The sequence below is a fragment of the Purpureocillium lilacinum genome (genome assembly GCF_023168085.1).
Source record: "Purpureocillium lilacinum CBS 284.36 DNA, scaffold_1, whole genome shotgun sequence".
Classification (NCBI taxonomy): domain Eukaryota; kingdom Fungi; phylum Ascomycota; class Sordariomycetes; order Hypocreales; family Ophiocordycipitaceae; genus Purpureocillium; species Purpureocillium lilacinum.
The window spans coordinates 2,546,180-2,571,535 of record NW_027072111.1 but is presented as its reverse complement, the minus strand read 5'-3'; the positions used below and the strand labels follow the sequence as shown (position 1 = coordinate 2,571,535).

Genomic DNA, 25,356 nt, shown 5'->3' with positions numbered 1-25,356 from the left:
GAAAAGGCGTAATTAAAAGAGCAGATTGAGACGCGTAGACTGGGCGATGGTGCCTCGAAAGAAGACGGGACAGAGGTGTGGGCGCGGGCGCGAGGAGAGGGAACAATGAGGGAGGGTGGTGTTGATGCCGGGATGATGAAAAGGGAGAGGAGGGATGGCGAGGCGGCGGCGGGCGGGCGGTGACGGCGGCAGCGGGGTGGGGGAGGAAGACAGAGCGAGAGAGATCCGTGGATGGGGCGGCGGCTCCAACGAGGAAGCGCTAGAGTTGGGCTTCTCCAGGGCTCCCCATGTGTTAGAGATTGAGGTGCCCTGGTGGTGGCCGAGCTGTGGTACAGGCGGGCAGGCACTGAGGTGGTGCTGGCGGTCTGCCCTGTGCACCGCTGGACGGACGGAGACGGCGGGTGCTGCAAGCCTGCAGGGCAATGGCTGGCGGCTCTGCGGGCAGCGCCTAGGTACCTTCCATGGCAGGCGAGCGAAGCCCACTCTTCCATCCCGTCTGTTCAACGTGCTGAATGCGGCGCCAGGCTCTGGCGCTCTGGCGGCCCCGATAGCAGCAGCCTCCACTGAAAGTGGAGTACCTCCTCATGGGGGACCAAAAGATGGAAGTCTGGCCCAGCAGCGACGACGGCGACGCTCCTCTTCCACGCGCGCAAGCGACTTCTTGCACGACCCTACCCTCCCGATGCTTCGGTGATCGGGACGAACATGGACAGGTGATGTTGGGGGCTTCGCTTCGCTTGTCGCTCCGTCCGAGGCGCCCGCGAGTGAGCAGCACAAGATGCCAGCCAAAACTTCGTTCAGCGGCAGCCCTTGTGTCCCGTGTCGTCTCGTCTCGCGCGGGAGAGCAGGGACCAGCGCACGACAAAATCCCGGAGGCGCCGAGCGACCGCACGCGCCGGGCGGCGCCACAACCCAAACCTTGGGGCCATGCCTTGTTCCCGGACTAGGGGGGGGGTGAGGGACCCTTGATTCCATCCGTCTCTGTGTCGGTCGCATGCATCCCGCCGGCGTGTATAACGTCGTCGTTGTCGCCGTCTCTGCTCGATGCGCCGTCGCCTTTTGCCTTGGAAGTGAGCAGCACAGCAGCAGCGAGCAAGCAAGCAGACTTGCCTTCTCTCTGACTGACTTCAGACGTATAAGACGACGTCGTCGAGGTGAGACAGCGCGCGCGGCGCCTCGCTGCAGACGGCCAGCCATTGCATTGTTGCAACAGCGATGTCGTACCCGACCCGACATTTCGCGCACGCGCGTCATGAACACAGCGGCGGGACATCGACGTCACTCGAGTGAGTCCTTGGAGCTTCTTTGAGCCTTGCGCGCAGACGGGGGTAGGAGGGCACGTGGACGATTCGTGATGGCGATGCGCCGCGCGAGCACACATATACGCGCACATTGGCGCAATGTAGGATGTAAAAACCTGTATTAACACATGTTCTCGACCTCTCTTCCCGCTCCCTCACTTGGGGAATTCGCAGCGGAGAATGACAAGATGGGCCACCTGGGCATCTTGGGCTTCGGAGGACGGAACTTGGACGACGCGGGGGGGTGACGACGGGTGCCAGCGGAGAGGCGCATGGTATGAGACGGACATAAGAAAAGCTGAGACAGATGCAAGAGCCGCGCCACTCACCTGCAAGCTAGTAGCCGACCTGCCACCGCGGGGTAGATGCCTGAAGTCGTCGTGGAAAGGTCGCAACGTCGTCGTCGTCGTTGTCTATTTTGCAAGCGGTGGGCGGGTACAAGCGGCGTGGGCCCGAACCGGCTATCGTGATGAGGATCGCGCACGGTACTTGGGTGAATCGTATGTAAAGCTCGGCAGAGCCGGTTAGTGCTCGAATATGTCGTCAACTCCGAATGTCCAGGAGCTCAAGACGACGAGCTCGAACAAGATAGACAGCGAAGCAGGCAGCGTCCACCGGCTATCAGATCGGTGCGGTGACGCAGTTGGTGGCGACTCGGGTGGTCCCTCCCCCCTGATCGCCGAGTTGCTGGAGCCGCAACACAACTCACGTCACCCACGGGTTCTCCAAGGCCAAAGAGCCCCGCGCAAGCTCGATGGTGGTGGTGGGGGACGAAGCGGGAAAGCTGCTCTCGTGGCGGTCCTCCGGCAGTTCAGAGGGAGAGTCGACGAACACGAGCGAGGTGGGAAGGGGTCGTCCGGGACGGACGGATGGACGGGCGGCACCGGGACGGACAGGATGAACAGGGTGCGTGTCCGTCGATGTGTGCTTCCTCCCCTTGGACAGGGGGCGGTGGTGTACGGCACAAAACGTGGACGAAGAAGATGCCTTGCCTTGGTAACTAACCCCTGGTGTGTTTCCCCTTGCGTAGCGTCCCTCTCTCTCTTCTCCCCTGGCATGACTATCTACGAGTACGAGTTACGGTGTGCAATACGGCAAAGCGTCCCCAGGGACATGTGCTGATGGGCGTGGTGGCATGGGGCGGCATCATCATCGCCAGTAGCCTCGACAACAACCCAAAGAGAAAAAAAAAGACAAGGGCAAAGGTGCGGCGGGTAGGCGATGCGCCGTAGCCAAGGCTTCTAGCACGTGGGGTCGGGGACAGGCCGTTTGGGCGATGACGGCGGCGCGCGGGGGGTGGGGAGTGGTCGGAACTGGGAAGAAAGAACCTGGAAGAGCTTGACGTTTCGAAACGGTCAACGGAGACTCCGATTCAGCCCACGCACCGCGGATTCGCCATTCCCCATGCCACGCCGTCGTCGGGTCCAGCTCATCCGCCCTTTTGCTGGTGTTGTTGTTGTGCCTCCTGTCAAGTCGACGTGGGGGCAGTGGTGTTACCCTTTGCAGCTCTGGAAGAGAGCGACAGACGGCGCCACCACTTTTTGTTCTGCAAGATAGATGTCAGGCTTGCCAACGCGCCCCGGATCGGCGGAGGGCGGTCGGGCTTGTGTCCAAGGATATCATGCTCACGATGCAAAACGTCCGTGATCTGCGTCCTCGAGACGGCGCCGTACGTGGCGCTCTGCCAGCTGCGACGTCACTCGCCCCGTTCATCGAGATAAGGCATGCCTGCGCCGCGATACCGGCCGGCCGGGCACTCCACCGCCTTGAACACACACAAACACACATCTCGTCGTGCTCGACTGCAATCCACTTTCGACCTCACGCAGCTTCGGGGCCGATGCTTCACCCTACCCGCACCACAACCCCGCGCTGCATCCAAAAGTCCCGGCAGGGCCCCGACCTGCCCGTGCCCTCCGCCACCTGCATCTCACGCATCCGCCACGGGCGTCGCACCGTAGCTGTGGCGGTACTGCAAGCACACCCCACAAGGAACTCACTCGGTCGTCTTGCCTCGTCTCATTGTCGGATTCTATTGTACAGACGCAGTCGTGTCTAAGCCTCCACGCACCATCCACCTGCAGCGAGCATGGCGCACGTCGAAACCTCCCGCTGGGGTCATGCCCTGTGACCTGTCGACGATGCCCCGCACGCCGGCTGCCCTCTCCATCTACTCGTGCCGCACCTTGTAGTCCGTGTCCGGCAGGTACAGGTGCCTGTCGGCTCCCTTCTTCGTCAGGACCACCATGCGAATCACGCCGCCTGAGCTGCCATCCCACTTGATCGCCTCCCGCAGCGCGCCCTTGACGAAGTTGACGGCGTCCTCCTCCTCCATGCCCTCCTTCCAGTTGGCGTCGCAGTAGCCGTAGATGTAGGTCGACCCAGAGCCGCCGATCGCATACGCCTGCTTGTGCAGCGAGCCGCCGAGCGGGATTGAGTAGACTTGGCCGCCGAACCGCTCGTCCCAGCCGGCAATGATCAAACCCGCGCTGTAGGAATCCAACATTGTCAGCATACGCCACATAACGGCCGCACAGGCCCGGCCATGCACGCCAAACCTCTGCTTTGGGCGGTGCTCACCTCAGGCGGTCCTTGTTGGAGTAGCAAATCTCTTGGAATATCGACGCGGCCGTCTGCGTCATCGGCGGCTTGCCGCTGTGCATGGCGAAGAGGCCCAGCTGGTATTGGACAATGTCCGCCACGGCCTGTGTGTCCGCTGCCGAGCCTGACCGGCAGCACCAAATGGTGTCGTGTACCCTCGTCAACTTGTCCGTCACTCTGTTCGCGATGTAGGCACCGGTCGTCGTCCGGGAGTCAGCGCCTAGAGGGGCCAGTCAGCCATGGGCCAGGAGGGGGCTCGTGGTTAGGGGAGAAGGCTACCCAGGATGACGCCGTCTTTGAATGTCACCGCCATGATGGAGGTTCCCAGGCTACCACAGGTCAGTTTCCGGTATACGGGCATGCTCCCCAGCATTGAGCACCTACTTGACCTCGCCCTTCTTCAACCGGTCCATGTCGACGTGGATGCCATCTGCCAGCAATCGTCAGCGGTCGGTCTCGTGCCAGCACGGCGGTTTCGAGGATCGCAAGCTCACCCTCGTTCAACACTCCCTTGTGGCCGAACTCCATGATTGACAGCGTGTATATGAGAATGCGTTGGATAGGAGACCGGGAGTCGCTTCTTGGGCAGATGGGAGATGTCGTTGCGGGATTCGTAAGTAGAGGCGGCGTCGCTGGTGGTTGGCCGGAAGGCTGGAGCTTGACGTGAAGCTCAGGCAGCTCTGGGTACGCGCAGCCGCGCCAAGGTCCGATTGATTGTCATCACGTGATTAGTCACGTGCCATCACTCGCGCCTTCGACCCTTGATCTGGCGATACTGTCTACTCATGCATGCAAGGCCAAACCATATGGGTGTCTCGCATTAATTAATAGTGTACGCATCAACGAACCTCGAGGAGGGCTCCAACGGTGGCCGACTACGTGGCGTTTTCGGCCGCCAATAGTGCACATCATTGACATCACGAAGCAGCATGCTGGAGCCACAAGGCTCAGCCGCCCTGTATAACAAGTTCTGGAAACTGAAATCAAATAACGCCATGCCCGCTATATGCTCGGTATCCTGTAACCCTAAATCACAACGCTTCGGCCTTGATCTCTGAAGTAGCCAATGCATCTTCGTCTCGCTTCTCCCCTTCCTTCTTCTTGTCCTTCTTGCCCTCGTCGCCGCAGCCGCAGTCGTAAAAGTCGCCAATCTTGTTGCAGTCGAAGACGGGCTTGTGGAGGCGCTCGTTGACGACATTGTGCGCGAAGCATAGCCAGCCGGCGGCCGAGTTGCGGCTGCTCGTTTGCGGCGGATATTTGGCCAGTAGGCCTCGGAAATGCTTCGCGCAGTCGCCGCACGGGTACAGCCGCGCAAAGAGGTGGATGAAGGTCTCGAGGGTCTTGCGGTCGTCTGGCGTCGGCTTCTCGGGGAAGCGGGCGACCATGGTGTGCAGGAATCTCCAGGTCGCACGGCCGAGCTCGGCTCTGGTAATCGGTTAGCCGGTGCTCGTTTGAGGGGGAAAGAGCGATCATGCGGCTGCAGCAGCGACACAGATCAGTGCACTCACTTTAGAGTCGCATTCTCCATCTTGGGCGCTATTGAGTCGCCATTGAAAAGGTCACCCGCGCTTTCCAGGTCGACCGCAAAAGATGATGCACCGTCGTGCGGTGTGTCGAGCCCCTTCAGCGGCTTCTCGGGGGCGGACCGGGCAGCTCCTGGTGACAGATCGGCGACGTTTCGTCCAGCAGTGGAGCTGCCCGTCATGAAGAAGGTTATGCTGAAAAAGACGACGAGCGCCAGAATGAGCGACGCGGTGAGGTGCTGTCGGCGCGCCATGGCGACTGCGGTCCGAGTGGGCGCTCTGCTCCTCCCGTGCGACGTTGGGCAGATCTGCGATGTTGGGAAGCGCAAAATGACAAGACGGCCGGACAGGTGATGGGCGAAGATTGCCGTCTCGGTCAGGCCACCAGCGCTAAGCCCCCCTTCAGAAGCCAGAACGGCGGCCCCTCCAGGCGCGCAGGGATCTCCGGGCGGCAGTCCGGGCCGCCCAACGGCGCCAGCCCGCCGCCTGTGGAGAGCCTCCCGAGCCCACTGACGTCTTCCGTGTTCTCGGAGGCGCCGGAAGGTTTGTCGTCATGCCTCTGGCTGCCGCAAACCGTTTGCAGGTTCACAATGCCTTCGTTCCTACCCTCGCCGCCCATTCTCCTCCCTACCCTGTCTGTCGTTTCAGTCTTACCTGGCACCAATCACTGCGTCAGTCCGTGTTGGGTGCCCGGTGAGGAATGTTTCAAAAGACGCGCACCTACCCTATAGCTGCCATGGCGTCGAACGAACTCAGTCGTCATCAGGATTGACGCGGCCACCGTCGTGGCCATTTGGTGTTTATAGCTCAGGGCAGAGCCACAGTGGTCATGGTGGTTTTTTTTTTTCTGGTGTCACATAAGCGTGTTCCATGATGGTGGATGTATTGTCAACCTCCGACCCGTTCACGGCAAAATATTCTCCGTCGTCGACCGCTCGTACTGCCACTCGCTGTCCGTGATGAGTTAGAACGGCGAAATAAGGCAGGATCATTATATCGCCAGGTTTTCACAAGCGCTCCGCAAACAAACCCCTTTCCCATGGTCATCAAGTCAATGGCGCGCCCACGTCTCCCGGGCGAGATGTAGGGACAGATGGGGCCGCGTCGTCTTCATGCATCTTGCGATAACCGTCGAGGTTTCACACACGACCGGAATACCAAGAGAGCAGTCGGTACCGAATTATACACCTGAACAGGAACCGGAGCTCCGGTAAATGTTTTGCAGCGCGCAGATTATTTTGCCCGCCGCGTCCTTCTCTCGGCGCGGCATGCCCAGAGTCCAGGTTGGGGTCTCATGCACATGTAAGGGGGATATGCGGGTGCTCAGGTGGGATCCGAGATACCACATTGACGGAACCTTTGCACTGCGACATACATACGGGCCCTTGAGTATTCTCGGTGAACAAATAAACACGCCTGTTCAAGCCCGTGATGACTAGAGTGCTATGCGTCTGCACCAAGGTCTACTAGCACGCATATCGGATGCCTTCAATTTGCAGCTATCACCTCCAACAACGATTTGACTACCACGAGCAACGCACACAGCTCAGCCCCATCTGATTGCAATATTAAATTAAAGATGGTATGACGGCCGACACATGCATATGCAGGTGCCATCTTGGACGTCCTTCTCTTGGGGGCCGTACCAGTAAGTTTGACAGCTAAGAACCTTTGAGTCTCGTCCGTGCAAGGCGCTTTGGCCTCCCTACACTTTCGTAGTTACCTATTATTCCCGATCTCGTGCGACCGTCGGCCACGGACGTGGCGGGCCTCGATCGATACCGGGCTCACAGACGACGCGGGCTCGGAGTGACACGTCTGCGTGGGCAAGGCCATCTGTGTGATAGCCCCGTTCGGCAGGTGCGTTGGCGCACGCGCGGAAGACACCCGAAACAGGTCAACAAGAGAATCACAAAGCGAGTGGTCGACAGCTGTTCTGACGTGTTTGCAGGGCATAGCGGTGCGGACCAACGCAACCGTGCCCGGTTGTCAACGAGGCGGAGCCAGAGTCAACGCGCGCACCATCGCGACGCACATGAGCAAAAGGGAAATTGCCAACGGGACAATTTCTTCACTTGGTGTTAAAGTAAAGTCTATTTCTGGATGCGGAAACGGCCGACCTCGCTGTTTAAGCAGGGCGAGCTCACGGGCGTCTGCAATCATGCGGCTCGAAGAGATAACATGGCGTCTGAGCGTTGGCCCAGTTGTCGTCGCGCACGGATCGGGTGTTGAGCCACGGGCCCCTCCGATGGATGAACGTGATGCCACAACTGCCGATGGACGACGAGCTTCAGAGCCTCTGCGTCTTGGCTCTCTCCACATTGCTCGTGCTGGTTCGGATCTAACAGGTCGTCCCGTGACAAGAAGCTACAGTACGCATGCCGCCACGGCGGGCTGGACAAGAGTCCCGGGAGCCGGGCAACGAGAGCGTTGGCCGCGGCCGTCTCGGTCCCCTTCCGGAGGGCATGGTAGTTTTCGCGATCCACCCTTGCGATAACGTGGTCAGGACTCAGGAACATCCAAGACATTCGCCGTCAGCCGCTCAGGCAGCTGACGCTGCTCGCGAACCTCTGGCCCGTGTCTCACGCTGACACGGGCCGACCCTGGCTGGACGAGCGCGGGGGATCCGGGTGGAAATTCGCGAGGACGATGGGCGCATTCCTCACCGACCGACAAGACGCGTCGCTCTTCCGTGTCCGTAAAGTGCTGTTTGAGGTGCATTCCAAACATGACCCCGCGTGACTCTGGTCCATGGGAAACAGCCTCGAGTGAGAGGTGCATCTGCTAAGCCGGTCGCGGTGAGCGAGTCGCATCCTGGCGCGCTATTACGGAAGACAATGCGACCGTTCTTGGGGCCGTTGCGAGGTGCGCCGGGCTCCGAAAGCCAATTCATTTCACGGGTGCGGAAGCGAGATTTGCCTGCCATGCGACGGCTGAAGGCTTGTGTGTGGATGCCCTCGCCGCACTCGAGCGTCACGGCCATGTTCGTGAGCGGCCGTGCTAATGCAGGAACCGGACATCGTCACCAACGTCCGGGGATTGCTTTTTTGTCAGAGCGTCACGGCGAACGAGTTATTTTTGGGGACCATTCTTCTCATTGATGCCAATTGAGCCAGAAGTGATGCCATGCTGATCCGGACAGGCATCCTCAGAGACATTGGGAGGAGGTAAGACATGGGCGGACAGGGTCTCTTTGAATGGGCGAGTCGCGCGTCAAAGCCCGTGTAGAAAGGGAGCAGTCTTGGCAGTCTGCCTGCGTGGGTTTCGTCGGGACTGCCGCTTGCGCCGGATTCACGTGGAGAGCACTCGGCAAAAGGAATGGGAACGAACGGCTTGCTCAGGATGGACGCTCACTTGCCAAGTCATGGTGGCACAGATTGACACCCGTCAACGCACGTAGCCGTGCTGTCATCCCACCGGTCACAGGAACAAACAGGTAACACGAGGACGGCATGAGCAGCCGGCGTCAGGCCCGTCTGTTGTCTTCCCGCTTCCCTCCCCTGAGCCACCGTGACAGACGGTGAGGCTGCGGCCGACCTGAGGCACTGGAGGCACACACCTGAAGTATTGGCGATGGCGCCCGGCCGTGAGTAGCCTGGCGCGGGTCCGCGCCTCGAGCCTGTGATTAAACACTTCGTACCGAGGGAAGCGTCTGTGGTGAGCTAGGCCAGGCGCGGCTGAAGCTCATTGGCGCCAAGCTCGAGCAAGGCCGGGGGTCAAGGCCCTTGCGGGAGACGGAGAGATCACCACGGCCGAAGGGGCAAGGAAGCCGGCGGGAAGCTGGGCTGGGCTGGGCCGGGCTGGGTCCAGACATGAGCTTGCGGCGTGGCCCGGTGATTCCATCCTGGGCCGGCTCGCGCCCGCGGGAGGGAGTGCTTTGCATACAGACGAGCGCCCAGCGTGTTGTGCCACGCCGACGATGGAAGTGAGGGTGGTGCTGGGGCACGGATGCAGCGTGTGCGTCTGCTTGGAAGCCCCCCCCCTCCCTCGCCTGCTGGCCCGTTACGGTGGCCACAAGCCAATGCGCTCGAGCCCCAAGGGCCGGTCCAGATGTCTGTGATGATGCTGCAGTCGGCGGGATCGAGATGCGTTGGTGACGCAGGCCGCTGCGAGTGATTGCTTCGGCTCTTGGGGGTTCGGTCGGGTTCAACCCAACAGGGCAGCGCGAGGCAAGGCGATGCAAGGCAAGGCACCATTCAAGGGAGGCAGCGCAACGGGGTTTTGCAACCTCACTGCCGTCGACGGCGGCCAGGGGCCGGGCGTACGGGCGGCGCGGGTGAGGGTAAGGGGAAGAGGCCGTGATGACGGGACGGGGGGGCCGCCCAACCTGGGACAGGACAGGACGCACACGGCCGAGCGAGCAACTGTGCAACGAGCTATTCGCACATCAACGGAGCAGAAACGCACAAGACCGGACGGCGGGCAAACACTCAAGCGAGAAACATCCGGATTCTTCACCACCACCAGGACGGATGGAAAATTCTCGGCGCCTCTGTCGCACTGTGAAACTGGCTGTCTCTCGACAGACACAGTCGGCGGAAAAGTCGTGCAGCAGGCGGTCAAGTGGGCGCGACTGCGTCCTGGCAAGCCTTGTTCCTGGATCGTGGAGCTCGCGGCGGAGCTCACGGCGGCGGAAACGGCCAATCATGGCGGGACTGCCCCTGGCCCGTTGCGCTAGGGGCGCCGCGTCCTCCACCACGCACAGGCTGCGACGAGAGCTGTGCTTGCCAGGTACTTGATTCGGACGTGTGACGACGCCGGGCGGACAGGTCAAACCCTAATGTCGCTCAGGTCACCATCCCCCCCTGGGAGGTTCCCTGGCAAACCTGGCACCAGGGGTCTGCCACCGCCCACTTGGCCCCACTGGGCAGTTGCCAGCATGCAGCACTCCTGGCAAAAGCCGGGGGCTCCCTGGGCGCGCGTGCTTCCTCCCCTGTGAACCTTGGACAGGATGTGGACCCCGGAACGCACCCAACCAGCGCGGCGATAACTTGTACCCAGACATGACACGGCACCCTGCCCACCCAGTCAGGGCCAGCCAACGCCAGACAGGCCCAGCCTGTGCCTCCCAACCCCGTTTAAGATGCCCCCAGGAGTTCGTCATCAGCGCAATTTCCGACGAGGTGTCCACTGCCCACAGTCCACACCATCTGGATGCATCTCTCGCCCCATCAATGCACCCGGAGGGGACCAAGAGACCCCCCGTCGGCCATCCATCGTCTCCCTCGAGCGGGCGTCCGGGCGGCCCACGCGGCGTCGGCACGTTGCCCAGCCCAGCCCAGCCCAGCTGCAGGCGGCCGTTGGCTCCTTGCCAGCCGCCGCGCCAGCACGCACTGGCGTGAGGTGAGGTGAGGTGCAGGGGAGCACGCACCACCGAGCCCAGGAGCCTGCCCGTGTGCGCGGAAACTTGGAAGTCACCTCATGGCGCCTGTCGCAATAGGCAGAGACCTGGCCGACCGGTGCTGGTACACGACTCCCCGCCGCCTCGTGCCTTGCCCCTATGTAGCCCCTGGCCATCCTGTCCGTAGACCCATATCATCCACATGGTCCCCCTTCGACCCGTCGCCTGGGCTGCTGGGCATGGCTGGTCGTCCGTCCGTCCACGCCGCGCGGGCAAGGGACCAAGCGAGCCAGTCAAGCCAGTCCACCCAGGCGGGCATGGCAGGCTTCGTACCTGAGCGGTGGTGGGTTGTGGGTGGTGGGCTCACCCACAAGCCCACCACCACCACCACCTGGGGGGGCACCACCCACCGATGCGGCACAGGGCGGTGCTAGCGCTGCTGCTCCCTCCTCCATCCCGCCTAGCTGCGGTGGCACCAGTTGGGCCTGTTGCACTGTCCCCCCAAGACCTCTCCGTGTCTCCTGCCCTGCCACCTGAGCTGCCCTGACTGAGGCGCCTGTGCCCGCCATGCCCGCCCACATACGCGCGCCGGCTGCGGGTGCGTGAGAGCGAGAGGAGGGTTGGGAGGCCCGCCCTCCTCCTTGCCTCCCTGGCCTTCATCAACCTGCGCTCCTCCCACCCAGGCCCCTGTCGCTGTCGTGTTTCCATTCCCGTCGCCTCTCATTCCTTCGTTTGCGTCCCGTCCCATTCCTTTATTCGCGCTCTCTTCACCTCCTCACCTCAACGACCTCCTCCTATCCTCTCCGCCCCCCCTTCGCGAACCTCTCCTCCATCCCGCCGACCACGACAAGCTTGCTCGGGAGGCGAACGGATTGACTCTTACGCTCGCCGAGTCTCCCGTTCATGTCCGCACGGCCCTAGAACCCCCTCTGGAGGTTCTCGCGACAAATGTTCCGTTGACGACTGACCGCTGTCTTCGACGAGCCTCGCGACGCCGGGATCCCAACTGACGCCCCTTGACGGACCGGCCCCGACGACGACGACAACGACGTGTCCCCTGCTACAACTCTGTTGACGAATATTCGTCAAGTCGCTCATTTTTTCCACCCGTTCTTCTCTTCGTTACCGAACATAGATTTATCGTGCCGGTACGCAAATACATGTGAGTCACGGTCGGCTCGATCTGCACGCACTGGTCTCGACGGTCCGATGAATGGCGACAGGTACTGGTGTCGGTCGACGTACCTGAAGCCTCAGCGGCGACACTGATGTCGTCGCGTCGAATGACCCATCGTGATCCGCTTCGAGGCCGCGTCAAACGTATCGCGGATGAGGAACTGGGACTGATCAAGTATTGCCAGACAACGCTCGTTGACATATACGTCAAGTACATTCGCTATATCCGTTCCTGACAGTGAGCCTACCAGAGCCTTCGAAGCAATCACAGCATTACTGACCCTGCAGCAGCATACTACGGCATCTGGCACTGCCGTCACCATCATTTGCACCGCCTACATCAAAGCCAAATCGTCATCACTTGCAGCCAACGCTTGACAAGATGCGCACGACCTCGATTTACGCGGCCACGGCCTTGGCGTTTGCTGCCTCGGTATCTGCCGTCGCCGAGCAGGCCGACCGCCCTCGCATCTACTACCCTCGTCAGATCAAGCGGGAGTTCGTTAACTCGACAGTCACTGAGACGAGCCCCATCTCCACGCCGAGCACTCCCCCCACGACGACGACGGGCGAGTCGTCGTCGAGGAGGGACACTTTTGGCGACATCATCTCGGGTATTTTTGGCGGCGGAGATACCTCATCTGGCGATACCAAAATAAAGACGGTCATCGTCGAGAGCACCGTCATTGTACCTCCTCCGCCGCTGGGAACAGGCGGGACCTCCAGCCCCACGCTCCTGCCTACGACCAGGGCCTCGACGACGACAACGAAGGCTCCGACGACGAAATCCTCGACGAGGTCGTCCACCGAGTCCTCGGACACCGATACGCCCATCATCATTGCGCCCACAGGCATCGTCTCAAGCACCAAGGACACGTCCTCGGGCACTTTCGAGAAGAGCACCGTCGAGACGACGCCTCTCGCCAACAGTACCTCGACTGGGTCGGAGGCCGTGACGACAACTTCGACCGATGGTGGCATCCTCAAACCCATCGAGACCTTGATTAGCTCCGTGCTGAACCCGACCCCCGCCAACACGACCGTCGTGCCCACGGAGACGTCCACGCTGGTCCCCTCGGGCACCGAAACGTCGACGACCGAGACACCGATCATTATTCTCCCGACGTTGACGTCGATTATTGGCACCGACTCGACGACGACTCCGTCCTCGACCCCCAGCGTGACCGAGCCTATCGGCAACACCACGTCCACCGACGTCCCCACTGTCACCAACGTTCCGACATCCATCACGAGCAGCCTGCCCACCGTGAGCTCGACTACTACGGGTGATATTCCCATTGGCAACTCGACGACGGGCACAGTCACCCCTTCCGCGACTGGAACCGCGACCAGCCTGCCAACCACCATCCCCGTCACGAACGGTACTAGCACCGATGTCCCGACCTCGGTCCCGACTGACTCGCAAACTGTCTCGGCTTCGGTGACGTCGACCGCCATCCACAATTCGACTGTGGCTGTCCCGACATCTGCGCCGTCTTCCCCCGTAGTGACCTCGACCAGCATCCCGACGACGCCTACCGCAATTCCATCGACCACGGTGGAGGGCGTCACCAGTATTCGCCCTACAGCGACCCTCACCAACACGGACAACTGGCTGCCAACGTCGCTCGTTGCGGAGCCTACGACCGTGTCCTTCTCTACGCCAACCGAGACGGTCACTGGAAGCAGCTCCACGGCTCTTCCCACCGGCATCCCGGCCATCATTCACCCGAATGACGGCAACAAGGTGGCGCCTGCAGGCACGAGGGAGATCCAGATCGGCTTCCTTCATGCCCTCAACTATGAATTCGTCGCCAGCAACACTTTGGCCGCGGCCCAGATCTTTGCCTACCTTCCCAAGGCCCTGGCTGACGCCGGCGGTTTCACCGTTGATCGGGTCCAGGTATCCAAGCTCGTGCCGATGGACACGAGGAAGCAGCTGAACTACATCACCACCATTGCGAAGATCAACTACCCGGAGACTCTTCTCGACTCGCTCCAAATGCAGATCCTGGCCCCCAACTCGAAACTTTACCTCAATGAGGACGCGACCGTCCGTAACCTTACGGCCCTCATCGACAACCGGATTGACATTTACGGCAACTTCCGTGCTCCTGGCGAAGACGGCGGCCCGGTGCCCACTGGCGGCGCTGGCGGCGGCAACAAGAACAACAACGACGCCTTTGACAACAACAACAACAACAGCGACCAGTCGTCCAAGCAGAAGGCTACGACTGCTGGTATCGCCATGGGCGCCGTTGCCTGCAGCGTCATGTACGGTGCCGCCATGTTCATCGTCGCACGCCGGTACAAGCGCAAGCGTCAGGGCCACCGCCGTGCCAGCTCTGTCGCCAACAGCCAGGACTCGGCCGAGATGCGGTACACGGGCGCCGGCAGCCCCGCGCTGATGGGCGGCGCTCTGCTCAGCAGAGACTTCTCCAACTATGGCGGCGCCGGTGGCCGCAACAGCCACAACAGCCACGGCAGCGGGCGTAGCGGCGCTGGCAACTCGGGCCGGACAGCCAACATCTCAGCCCCCGTGGCGGCCGAGAACTCGCTCGGCTGGAACTGATGACGTGGAGCGTCAGCCCAGTCCTCTTCCTTTTTTCGAACATCTACCACATCTGAGCCATTTTGTCTTATATTTCTTGACGACTTTCGATACCCTTCGGAGGAACCGTTTCATGATTGACTTGAGGGGCAAGCGCCGCGGCGTGCCCAGTTTTGGACAACGGACGCGGTCGCGCGAGACTCCCCATTTTTAGCCCGTTGGATACCAGCTCGGGACTGTGCGTCGGGCACGCCCCTGGCCAGCCCTTCAAGTCTTGTCGCAGCACGCCTCGTGCGTCAAACGGCAGCGCCCTTCTACCCATGCCGGGCACCACCTCGAGGGATGCGGGCCGCGACAATCGTGAATTATTCTTCTGGCCCTCATCCCGGTGACCCGTGCCTTTTGTTTCTATTAATGTTTTGGATTGAAAAGATGAGGCGACAAGGGGGTTCGGCCCGCCCGCCGATCCAAGGCTCAGGCCCTGCCACGCTTTGGATCGGCTGTGGCGGCCAGACTACGACGGTGGAAGGGTCAGACGGGGAGGATGGGCTCAGACGGCGTGTAGGCGCAAGGTGCGCCGGGCTGGGTTGATGCAGAACGCGGGTGTTTTGCAGCCTGCATGCGAGGTTGTATGTACGGTTGCCCTGTGTACCTTTGCTATCATCCCATAGACTACAATCAATGGACGCCGCGAGATGCAGACCCCGCGCCCCTGAAAAGAAGAGACCTCGTGCCGTGTGAACTTGCGTTGGTGACCCGGCAGCAAGGACGAGGGATCGTCGAAAGGCGCGCTGGCGACAGAGACCCTGCGACAGTTGGGTGACGTCGGAGCGTGCAAACCAGCAGCGATAGTATGCTCCTCCAGAGGGCGCTGCTGTAACAGTAAACGCCTTCTGCGAGCAGATGGGAGGCGGCTGACTGATAGTCTTACGTCAGTTCAGAGACGCCCTCCAGCAGGCGAACGGCGCCCGGAGCTGGAGCTGTCGCTGGAGGATCCTCCCCGCACCGGCAACGGCCCACTGGCGCATCGCGGAGTTGCGCCGGTCGCCACCCCTGGGCGGCGGGCGGGTTGGCGATTGACCTACCTGCACGCAGCGCGGGGGTTGCCTGCCTCTTTTATCAATCTTCAGTCTCGAGGCGTTCCAGATTAACATTCCAATCGCTTGCTCAGACAAAGAGTCGCCCGTCACCAAGAGAAAGAGAACAGCGTCTACACTGTACAGTGTTTGATGCGCAACGATGGCTCCGCCGACCGCGACCGCCACTACGACTAGTACTGCGATGTACAAAGAGGGCCCGAAAGAAGAGGTCGTCAGGATGGATGCGACGCAGCGTGAGGATGAGGGGGAGATGGAGTGCCAGTTGGCGAGTCTCAGCTGGGGGCCGAATCCCCTCACGGGTGAGTATTTGTTATTGTCCCCGTAGACAGTGTTCAGAAGATACCCTGCTGTTGTCGTCTCGTCCCTCTGTAAAGTCGTTTTGCTGAACCCGGTGCATACTAGGAATCCCCACGTTCCCCTCCTTCCAGGAGCACCGCAGGCACATCGTCGTGCACATGGCGGCCGTCTTCCGCAACTGGGCGCGCAACGGCTACACCGAGGGCATCTCGGGCCACATCAGCGTCCGCGACCCCGAGTTCCCGGACCTCATCTGGATGAACCCCATCGGCAAGCACTTTGCCCTCATGAACGGCAGCGACATGCTGTGCCTGCGCATCAGCGACGGCGAGGTCGTCGGCGGCAACAGGGTGAGTCTAACTCTACGCTCCCCCCATTCTCCTTGCGTGCCGCCAGAGAAACGACCCCTTTTTGCTAACAGAAAGTCGTAGACTCGGCCCGCCAACAATCCGGGCTACTACATCCACTCCGAGGTGCACAAGGCGCGGCACGACATCCACGCCATCTGCCACGCGCACACCATCGCGGGCCGCGCGTGGGCCGCCTTCGGCAAGCCGCTGGACATGATCACGCAGGACATATGCGACCTGTACGGGGTGCTGGCCGTCGACGACGAGTACGGGGGCATCGTGACGGCGGAGCAGGAGGGGCGGCAGATTGCGCGCGCGCTGGGCCCGCGCGGCAAGGCGGCCATCCTGCTCAACCACGGGCTCATCAGCGTGGGGCACACGGTCGACGAGGCGAGCTTCCTCTTCGGCCTCGTGGACCGCAGCTGCGAGATCCAGCTGCGCGTCGAGGCGGCCTGCGCGGGGAACCCGGCCCTCAAGAAGAGCATCATCCCGCATGAGCTGGCCATGGCCAACTACAAGATGGCGGGCGAGAAGAACTGGCTCTACGAGGAGGCCCAGCCGGATATCCAGTATGAGATTGAGCTGGCGGGGGATGTTATCCAGGCTGGGCTCGACGACATCAAGGTCGATGTGTGAGCAGGGGCAGCAGGCGGCCGGGACACATAGGCGAACAACATGAGCCAGCGTGGCGCGGGCACCACGTAGTGTAACAAGTCAGCAGACCGCGAGTCTGGGTTTTGACGAATATTTCTTGCTCAGCAATTCTTTGCCTGGTGTAAGTGTAACTACAGAGCAAGTTCTCGAGCCCGACGCATGGACAAGTGGACCAGCCCCTTGTTCACTGGCGTAGTACGCATTTCTAACCTCTGCAGCACGACCCGAAACACGTGTCTGGACCTAGTGGTAGAAGAAAAGGATAAGCAGCTGGCCGATGAATCGTATACGTATGCAATGGGCCACGCACTCCGCTGAGTTGTTGAAACGCGCATGACCGGGCATGCCTTTGGACCCAGGGCAACGTACGTCCCCGGCGGCAGGAACATGGTCTCGTAGGGTCCGTAAGAGTAACTTTTGCGTTTTGCGTGCGAGTCAGCTTGTCTGCATCGAAAGCCTTTTTGTTCGCCCTGGAAATATTCTCGCGAGCTCTCTGCAGGTTTTACCTTCGTTGCGGTTGCGCCTGGTGTTCCTCATCAAAGGTCATTGCGCCCGCCACGCGCTTCCACCACCTGGCGAGACGACTGTTCGGCCGCCGCCGCCGATCATCTCTCTCATGCCCGCGCAGCTCCGGCGACGGAGACGGAGACGGAGACGGTTGTGTCGCCTGCAGATATGTCGGCGCCGGATTCGGATCTGTAGCTGCGTACGCCGGTAGCGGAGGGGGGCATGCACCGCAGGGGCACGCCGCGGGCCGGGGCTGGAGCAGGACGTATCGGTTCATGGCCGCGCGCGTGACAGCTATTTTCGTTTCGACTTTATTTATGGCAAAAACGTCTATGACGGGGTCTGGTTTCATTACGCTTCTGCCATTGCTGAAGAGATTCTCCTCGGGTTGTTTTTCCTCTCAAATAAAACTTGACAGAGTGTCAATCTCGGCTGTGGTGCGGTGCGGCGCGCGTGTGTCACGAGCCGCCGGGCGCCACCCTCGTGAGAAGAGAAAAGGCTCGATTGTGCTCAGCTGGGCGAGAGGTAGGTAGCATGGAGGGTTGCCGCGGGGGAGGGCATCGTCCAATTGATAAGACATCGTGGGCACCCATCCGAACAAGAAGCCCCCAACCCAGAGTCCAGACTCAGCGTTGCTCTTGCTCAACCCCGCGAGCGGTGTGAGGTTCAGCTTCGCGGGCGGTGGCTTGCGGGCTTGCAGCGATGGCAAAAGCTAAGCTAGGCTGCTATATTCCGCGCGCAACAAAGGGCAAGATGGCGTCAGCCTTTGGGGAGGCAAAAGGCGGGTTGTCACGGCTGGGGGACATGGAGCTTTGGGATGCTACGGACGCATCTGCAGGAGGGCGAGAGCCGCCGGAGGCGCTGGCCACGTGCGGTGCCGCGCGTTGGTTGCTCGGCGGTCTGGTTCGTTGGACGCGCGCCTCGGTCGGCATTTGCAACTTCCCTCCTTGCCTTACGGTAGGGCTGGGCGGGTGGTGGCTGATGGCAGCGGGGGCGGACTGGAACATGTTCTCTACGTGGTGTTGGGAGAAGGGGACGTCTGTTGTCGTTCAACAGGCACTGGGTTGGGGTCGTGAATGTGAGACTCGTGGCGGTGCCGTCCTGCAAAGCGGTGCAATGCCAGCATTTGATCGCGTTCCCAAATGGCAGGTTACATGTACGTCTTCGTATCCAGCACGTAGCATCGCCCATGATCTGTACCTGGCCCCTGCTTGACCCAAATGGCTTGGCAGCGCAGGTTCATTGCGTGAGCCGCACATGCAGTTGAGGAGTATCTTCTTCAGAACTGGTGCCAACGTTGCAGCCTGGCACTGATCCTGCGCGTCTCACGGTTTCCCTCTGGTAAAATTGCTGGGACCCTGGGCAACTCCTGCCTTGCAGTGAATGTTGCATGCGTGGTGTTGAGAATTCCATGCTGCACGCGTACATGGTTATACCCATGGTGACACCTTGGGATACAAATTTGCGGCCACGCATCAATACATGAGCGTTCAAATTTTATTAAAGTCAGATGTATAAGCTGGCGCGCGGACAGTCATGGTGCCGGGCGTGTATGGGCACACTACACACATGCTCTACCGAAGTACCTAGTAGTTTACTACTCTATATGGCCTGTTATAACCACAACGACCCTGGTCATAAATTCGCCAGACAAGCGAAGACTGATCTAGATATAATTTAATGTCTTCAAGTGTTGTGTTTGTCGAACGAGTACTGCATTGCGTACTCTCACATCCACTGATGTTCTCTGTTGGCGAAAAGTGTCGAGTCTTGCTATTACCGTCAAGTGCCTTCTGGAAGCTTGCTAGCATCGTCAGATGGCGTCGCGACTCAGTCTAGTGCTTGCTAGTATACGTTGATCCATGCTAATAGTATCTCGTCGTGTGATCTACAGTCGTCAGCAACGCCAGGAGAGCACATCGGCAAGGGACCCGATGGTACAGAGTACGCTGGGTCGTGAAACTACCTTGGCGAGATTGTAAGTAGCAGACGCTGATGCATCCAGGCCCATGATAGCGCCTTGGACCAGATCTTTGATGTTCGAGTGACGGCTGGGATGTGTACCGGGAATGCTTGGCCAAGGTGCGGCCGAGGAATCGGCGAGGATAAGCTTGTGTGTTCAACGACAACTTCCAATTGATCAGTCCTAGAAACAAGTGTGTCCGCCCAAAGAAGCTGGGCTCAATAGACTTTTTGACATGAGAAATCGTGTGCTAGACACAGAGATAGCCACCCAGCGTCTGCGCCTGTGTATGTTCATGTTGACATGGAAGATTGGTTGAAGTCCTCTTCATGCCTGGATGCATGTGTCTCTCAATGAATGCTAGATCCACCATATGATTTAGATGCCGTGTTACATTGTACCTCGAATGCACCTAGCAGAAAGAAGCCGAGCTTGTTAATGTGCAAGTCTCAATGTTTTAACGAGAACCCGGGACAAAGAGAGGGATTTCCATGGGCATGTCTCGATGCGGGCGCAGCGAATCGATGGACCCGGAGACGTGCGTCTTGTCCACGGGTTTCCGCGTGAAGAAAATCAGCATGTCGCGCGTCGCTTCCTTGTTCTCGTCGATGGCGTGTACGGGCGACAGGCTGTGCTTGCGCTCGTGGTCGACAATCATGAGGGTGTCGAGGAAGTTCTTGTGCTGCACCCGCGCGAGGATGTGGTGCGGCGACACGTCGTCGAGTTGCACGCCCGTGGTCTCGTCCATGTCGTGCATGAAGGTTGCCGCGCTGTTCGGCGCCATGTTGTTGCTCCCCAGGTACGTCGTCATGGTGTGGTCGACGCCGTCGGAGTGGACGCCCTCCAGGGCCGGCTCACCCAGGAGATCCGGAGTCGTGACGGTGCGCAGGTTGAAAAGGGTGCACACCCACTTGTTTGCTCCGTAGTTGAGCTTGGGGCGATGGATAGTCGGCACCCCGTGCAGGATCATGGCCTTGAAGGCGAACAGGGCTTGGAACACCGAGTTGAGCTGCAGCTCGTTTTGTACTTCATCGAAGCGTCGAATCTGTCCCGAGTCGTAGCGCTTGAAGTCCTCCTCGGCAGTGAGCGTAAAGGGCTGGAACTCCAGGCGCCGGAGAGAGCTAGAGTCGAAGTCGATCAGGAAGCGGCCGTTCCGGCTCCGGCGGAAGGGAAGTGTTGGGTCGTGGTACAAGCGGTTGCTTACGACCTGCATCCTGGGAAAGTCCTCTGGCCTGGCTCCGAGGCCAAGCAGCAAAGACTGCATCTCTCTGCTCTCAACAAAGATGACACGTTCCTCGACATACTTTTGCCTCAGAGCCATGATCTTGGCAATGGTCTCGTAGAACTCGGGTTTGTAGGCCTGCTCCAGAACATCTAGCTGACTGGTTCCGGGGGCCGGTCGGATGGGAAGCTGCTTCTTCTTGGTCGACTCGACGGCCGCGAGCGCCGAAGGGAATGGCGGCATCCCCTGGTCGAGAGGAATCCTAGAGTCCACGGCTTCGACGGCCTTTGCCTCAGCAGAGTTATGGAACGGGCGCCGGGCGGACGCATGGAGCATGCCGCCGGCGGCCCTGCTGGTACGAAGCAAAGACGTGGAAGCACGAACTGCTCGTTTCGCTGGTGTGAGATTCATTTTTGCGATAGTTAATTTTTGCAAGTCAACTATGAGACAGGCTGAGAGTGTGTGGCTCAGGGTAGCCTCTCAAAATCTGGGGGAGATGTTGGGACTGGCTCAGGGCAGCCCTCAACGCGGAAAAGTCAGGAGAGGCTCAGGATAGCCCTCTATCAGGATTTGTTAAGAGTGGCTCAGGATAGCCCTCTGTTGGATCAGGATAGAAGAGTTTTCGCGGCTCAGGGTAGCCCTCTTTTTTTCTTTGTCTTGGTGTGGAAGAAAGGGAAAGAAACTGCGGAAAGTGATGAACGACTCTGCTGCAACAACCAAGACGCCGAGTTGGCCTGATTATCTTTCGATACGGCTAATCTGGACGCAGCCATCTCGACTTATAAGGAGCAAGTGATGGATCGACAGGCTGGCCATTGTTGACGTCGCAATCGAGGTCCACTCTCGCGGCAGGCAAGTTCCTGCGTGCTCGTGCTCGGACAGTTTGCTCGTCACATTGGCTCCAAGCCCTTGGGTAGCCAGGGCGCTGGCGAATCCTTTCGGAGCCTTGCTTGTCTGGCGTGGATGTATAGCTGATGTCAGACTCTCGCAGTTACTGCTGCCCAGACTCGACTTACACGCCGCACCTGCACGACGTGGCGATTAGTGCGACTTCACCAGTAAGCAACCCAGTCAGACACTGTGTGTCACAAAAGCGTTGCATTTGCGATGGTACGCTAGCTTTAAAGCATGGAGAAATATCCCTTTGATGATAAATCGACACAAATTGTCGCTATGCATTGACGTCGAAACGCTCGCATGATTGTGAACGTAGAGGCAATCGCTAAGCTGCGTGCTCATTGGAACTGTTATGCATTGCTCGTCACGTAGTACACATCATCGTTATTCAAAGGTGCCTTTTGTAGCACTTATGAGAGACTCGCATATTTTGCGAAGCTGATTGACTCCTGCACGTGTTCAATGCCTACAAGTCCCAAGTGCGGTGCAGTCTGGTGGCTCAACGCCAGCTGCCCCTCAACCTTTTGGGTACGTCAGGGATGTAGTGCTTCATCAGGGTCTGGTTCCCAGATCTCTCTAATTTGATCTCGGCGCGCGTCTTTTCTCTACTGGACCTGTCCAGCTGCTTCTTTCTAGTGGCGAGTAACGACCGGACCTCATGGCCAGGCCGATGCGCCAGGCTTTGTTGGTCCCTCAGACCGAGCCGCGAGAGCTGTGACGCCAGCAAGGTCGCGTCCCTGTCGTCCCCAGTGGTGGCATCCACGCTTGAAATTGGCGCTACCGAAGGCAAAGATGAGGTGCTTGCAGGTTGAGCGGTCGAGTGGCGAGTAGCATTTGTCGGCCTGGGGCCGGTCGCTTGAGTTCTATCAGCGAGTACCTCGCCCGACGGCAGCCGCAGTGACCCTTCATCGGGTCTTGCGATTCCAGAGGTATCAAATCCCGTGCTATGGAATCCATAGAAGTCCTCAAAGTCTGCTGAAACACCAAATTGGCAGTGACCCTCGGCAGCCATGGGTTGTTGAATGCCTTCAATCGTGCTTCGACGGAGAGCGCAGATTATACACTCCCCATATCTGTAGATGACAAAATGAAGATACCAGACATGAGTCTCCAGATCAGCCGTCAAGCAATCTTGATACGGGTCAATGAAGCTATGAGCCGACGCCATGTGTGCAATATTATTGTCAAGGGTTCCCGTTGTCTCGGCGCAGAAGAGACATTGATCCGGAACGAAGGCGGGCGCTGCTTGTTCGTCTGAAGTGCTGTCGGCTTGGCTGCCCTCACTGTCGCTTCTCTCAGGCTTTTTGTCCGATTTCTCCAACTTTGAACGCGACCCCAAGGCAGACGGCGGCTTCGCTCGTGGTTGTTCGGGCCGGACGGCACATGCAGCTTGAGATCCCGGCGTTGCTGCTCGTTGACGTATGTTTCAAAGTGCTGTATCCGCATGTGAAGGAGCCTTGTTTTTCTCTCTCTCTCTGTTGGGGGCTGTGCCCCCTATATATATATATTTTTGGTCCGTCTAGGGGATGTATGACCCCTAGAGTCGGGGGTCGTGACGGCATACATGAACCTTGTACGCAGGCTATGCCCACTTCTTGCTACAGCCCTTGAGCTTGCAACAACGTGCGTATGTAGTTTCTAGACACTGCAGCGGTCAGCCAGCGCCTAGGTGGTATCATTGGCGATTGGCGAGTGTACATACTCTGAGTCGCTGTTAAAATGCTGTCGCCATTCCTCCGAGTTCGGAAACTAGGATTCACATTGCCGGCAAGTTAAAGTTTGTACTATCCATGATATATGAAGGACGACCGAAGGACCGCATCGTTTGGCATGCTTCAAGTGACCCTCCGCTTGACGACACGTCAATCAAGACTAGCTACGACCATTTTGATGATGCTTCCGGGGTCTTGCTGATGCTTTTGAGATGGCTTCCTAACCGTGAATGCCGAGTGTCGAATGCTCATGGTTGGTCAATGGGCAAACAAGATCTAACTGATTCACGAATCCCCACATCTCCACCACGCCAAGGTACACGCACCCATACATCGACTGACCGACCACACACATGTATGTCTGACTCTTGAGCGCACGGCTTCACAACGCTACCGAAAACTCCACTGCTCGGTTGCATACGAAACCCACAGTGGCAATATGAACTTAGACGTATGGAAGAGCGACGCCAGTCTGCGCGTTTCGACCCGCCTATGCGACAGTCTCATCAGTTGAGCAGCATCGTCAAACCACTTCACCTCATTTTTCTCATCCACAACATATTCTACCAGAAGCTCCATCAGATTTCCATCACAGCGTCGAGAAAATTCCAGCCCAAGGACCTCAATACTCGTGCCAAGCCCAAGGGCTCAGCGTCGCGTCCAGTCGAAGCCTAATTCTCACACATGTCTTGAGACATAGCGCAAGTGAGGTACTCACGCGCCCCGTCCTCGTTCGCATCGATCTGCGATGCGATTATACCCGCGTCATATGCAATTGTGGCCAGCGTCTCTGTTTTGGTGCCTGCCTTCGTCCAAGAGTCGTCCACGAGGTTCCGAGTTGCCGGGGCATCGCTCTTGTCCACAACCGACATTCGTGTCTTCCAATAGTTGCCAGTGTCGTGGCTGACATAGTCGCTGATATCATTGCTGATGTCGTTGCTAATGTCGTTGCTGCCATCGCTGCTGACATGGTTGCTGGCCTCCCGCTGCCGCTTCTCATCCTCGTCCTCACCCGCTCGCCAGTGAGGGTCCTGGTTCAACGCCGTGAACTCCTCCAGGATCTGGAGCCTGCCGCGTAAGCCCTCTACATGTCCACGATTGGTAGAGAGCAAGCTGTCGAGCTCTGCAATCCATGCGACGGCGTCTTTGCGGCCGCTTTGAGTCGGAAGGGAGCAGCATCGCCTCATTAAATCTGCTGCGGACAGGCCAACAAGGCCAGAGATGACGGTGGCGCACGAGATCTTCATTTTGATATGGGCCGAGGAGCTGAGAAGTAGTGACTCTGGATTGAGATGAGCTTGGATATCAATGTTCTGATCTAGTCCCGAGACTCCGGGCTCAGAGCTACTTATACATGTTTGCCACTGTTCGCTGTGGAGTGTTCAAAGCTCACTCTCATGTTATGTAGCAAGCGAGAAAAGAGCAATCCCTTCACTGCACGAGGGTGCAATCGCCTGGCAAGATGGGGACTGTGTGGTCTTTCGGGACTGGAGACACCGTGGTGATTTGATGGCGACCTGGCCGACCCGCCCCTCACCTATTCCGGGTATTTGTCCCATCACCAAGACCGAAAACGAAGGGCATATTATAGGAACAAGGTTTGCAGTGGAGACTGGTGGACATGACACACGTCAAGCACTGGAAGCGAAGTAGCACCGCAGCTTGGCGTAGAGTTATCTTATCTGATCCTTGGATCTATGGCCGAGATTGAAGCCTGAAACGTGGAGTGTCAGCACCCCACAACTTTGAGCACCTGTACCCAGAAAGTGTAATTGGGTAACAATTGCTCACCGCCGAATGTCGGTTAACTCTGGCTCTTTACAACTTGGTGGACCTCGGATGAAGCATTGCGTTCCCTCCCGGTCCGAGCAGGGCCAGAACCGTGATATAATGCCGCAACATACGATCCGTTTACTGGAAAAGTAAGAGGCTATGCGCAGGAGGCATTGTATGGCCTGAGGCCCTCTGAGAGAGACGGCGTGAGCTGACAGCGCCAAGCCTGTAGACACTGATACGGCTTCATGCTGTGGGTTTGAAGTCAAGTCAAAACCTCCTGGATTTGCATCCTTCGAACTCACATCAAGGCAAGCACAACATAGAATCGTGAAAGAATGGCGAGGCAGATCACGAGTTCAACATGTTTATGGCTAACATATCAGAA

General features: G+C 59.1%; 6 protein-coding genes across 6 annotated transcripts; 2 read left to right on the top strand and 4 right to left on the bottom strand.

Annotated features, from left to right (window-relative positions):
* Nucleotides 1-3,471: 3,471 nt before the first annotated feature.
* Nucleotides 3,472-4,430, bottom strand: PLICBS_000495 (proteasome subunit beta type-1; the record flags this gene model as incomplete). The annotated part of the gene is made up of 5 exons (XM_018318498.2): nucleotides 3,472-3,790; nucleotides 3,882-4,122; nucleotides 4,182-4,231; nucleotides 4,287-4,332; nucleotides 4,397-4,430. The coding sequence occupies 5 exons, from the start codon at nucleotides 4,428-4,430 to the stop codon at nucleotides 3,472-3,474; spliced, it is 690 nt and encodes a 229-aa protein (XP_018184023.1).
* A 503-nt stretch (nucleotides 4,431-4,933) lies between these two features.
* Nucleotides 4,934-5,679, bottom strand: PLICBS_000494 (uncharacterized protein; the record flags this gene model as incomplete). Its single annotated transcript, XM_018318499.2, has 2 exons — nucleotides 4,934-5,327; nucleotides 5,411-5,679. The coding sequence occupies 2 exons, from the start codon at nucleotides 5,677-5,679 to the stop codon at nucleotides 4,934-4,936; spliced, it is 663 nt and encodes a 220-aa protein (XP_018184024.1).
* A 6,645-nt stretch (nucleotides 5,680-12,324) lies between these two features.
* On the top strand, nucleotides 12,325-14,514 carry PLICBS_000493 (uncharacterized protein; the record flags this gene model as incomplete). Its single annotated transcript, XM_018318500.2, has 1 exon — nucleotides 12,325-14,514. One exon carries the CDS (start codon nucleotides 12,325-12,327, stop codon nucleotides 14,512-14,514), a length of 2,190 nt encoding a protein of 729 aa, XP_018184025.2.
* A 1,218-nt stretch (nucleotides 14,515-15,732) lies between these two features.
* Nucleotides 15,733-16,876, top strand: PLICBS_000492 (uncharacterized protein; the record flags this gene model as incomplete). The annotated part of the gene is made up of 3 exons (XM_018318501.2): nucleotides 15,733-15,892; nucleotides 15,996-16,240; nucleotides 16,322-16,876. 3 exons carry the CDS (start codon nucleotides 15,733-15,735, stop codon nucleotides 16,874-16,876), a joined length of 960 nt encoding a protein of 319 aa, XP_018184026.2.
* A 2,945-nt stretch (nucleotides 16,877-19,821) lies between these two features.
* PLICBS_000491 (uncharacterized protein) lies at nucleotides 19,822-20,922 on the bottom strand (the record flags this gene model as incomplete). The annotated part of the gene is made up of 1 exon (XM_018318502.2): nucleotides 19,822-20,922. One exon carries the CDS (start codon nucleotides 20,920-20,922, stop codon nucleotides 19,822-19,824), a length of 1,101 nt encoding a protein of 366 aa, XP_018184027.2.
* A 2,944-nt stretch (nucleotides 20,923-23,866) lies between these two features.
* PLICBS_000490 (uncharacterized protein) lies at nucleotides 23,867-24,442 on the bottom strand (the record flags this gene model as incomplete). Its single annotated transcript, XM_018318503.2, has 1 exon — nucleotides 23,867-24,442. One exon carries the CDS (start codon nucleotides 24,440-24,442, stop codon nucleotides 23,867-23,869), a length of 576 nt encoding a protein of 191 aa, XP_018184028.2.
* Nucleotides 24,443-25,356: the final 914 nt, after the last annotated feature.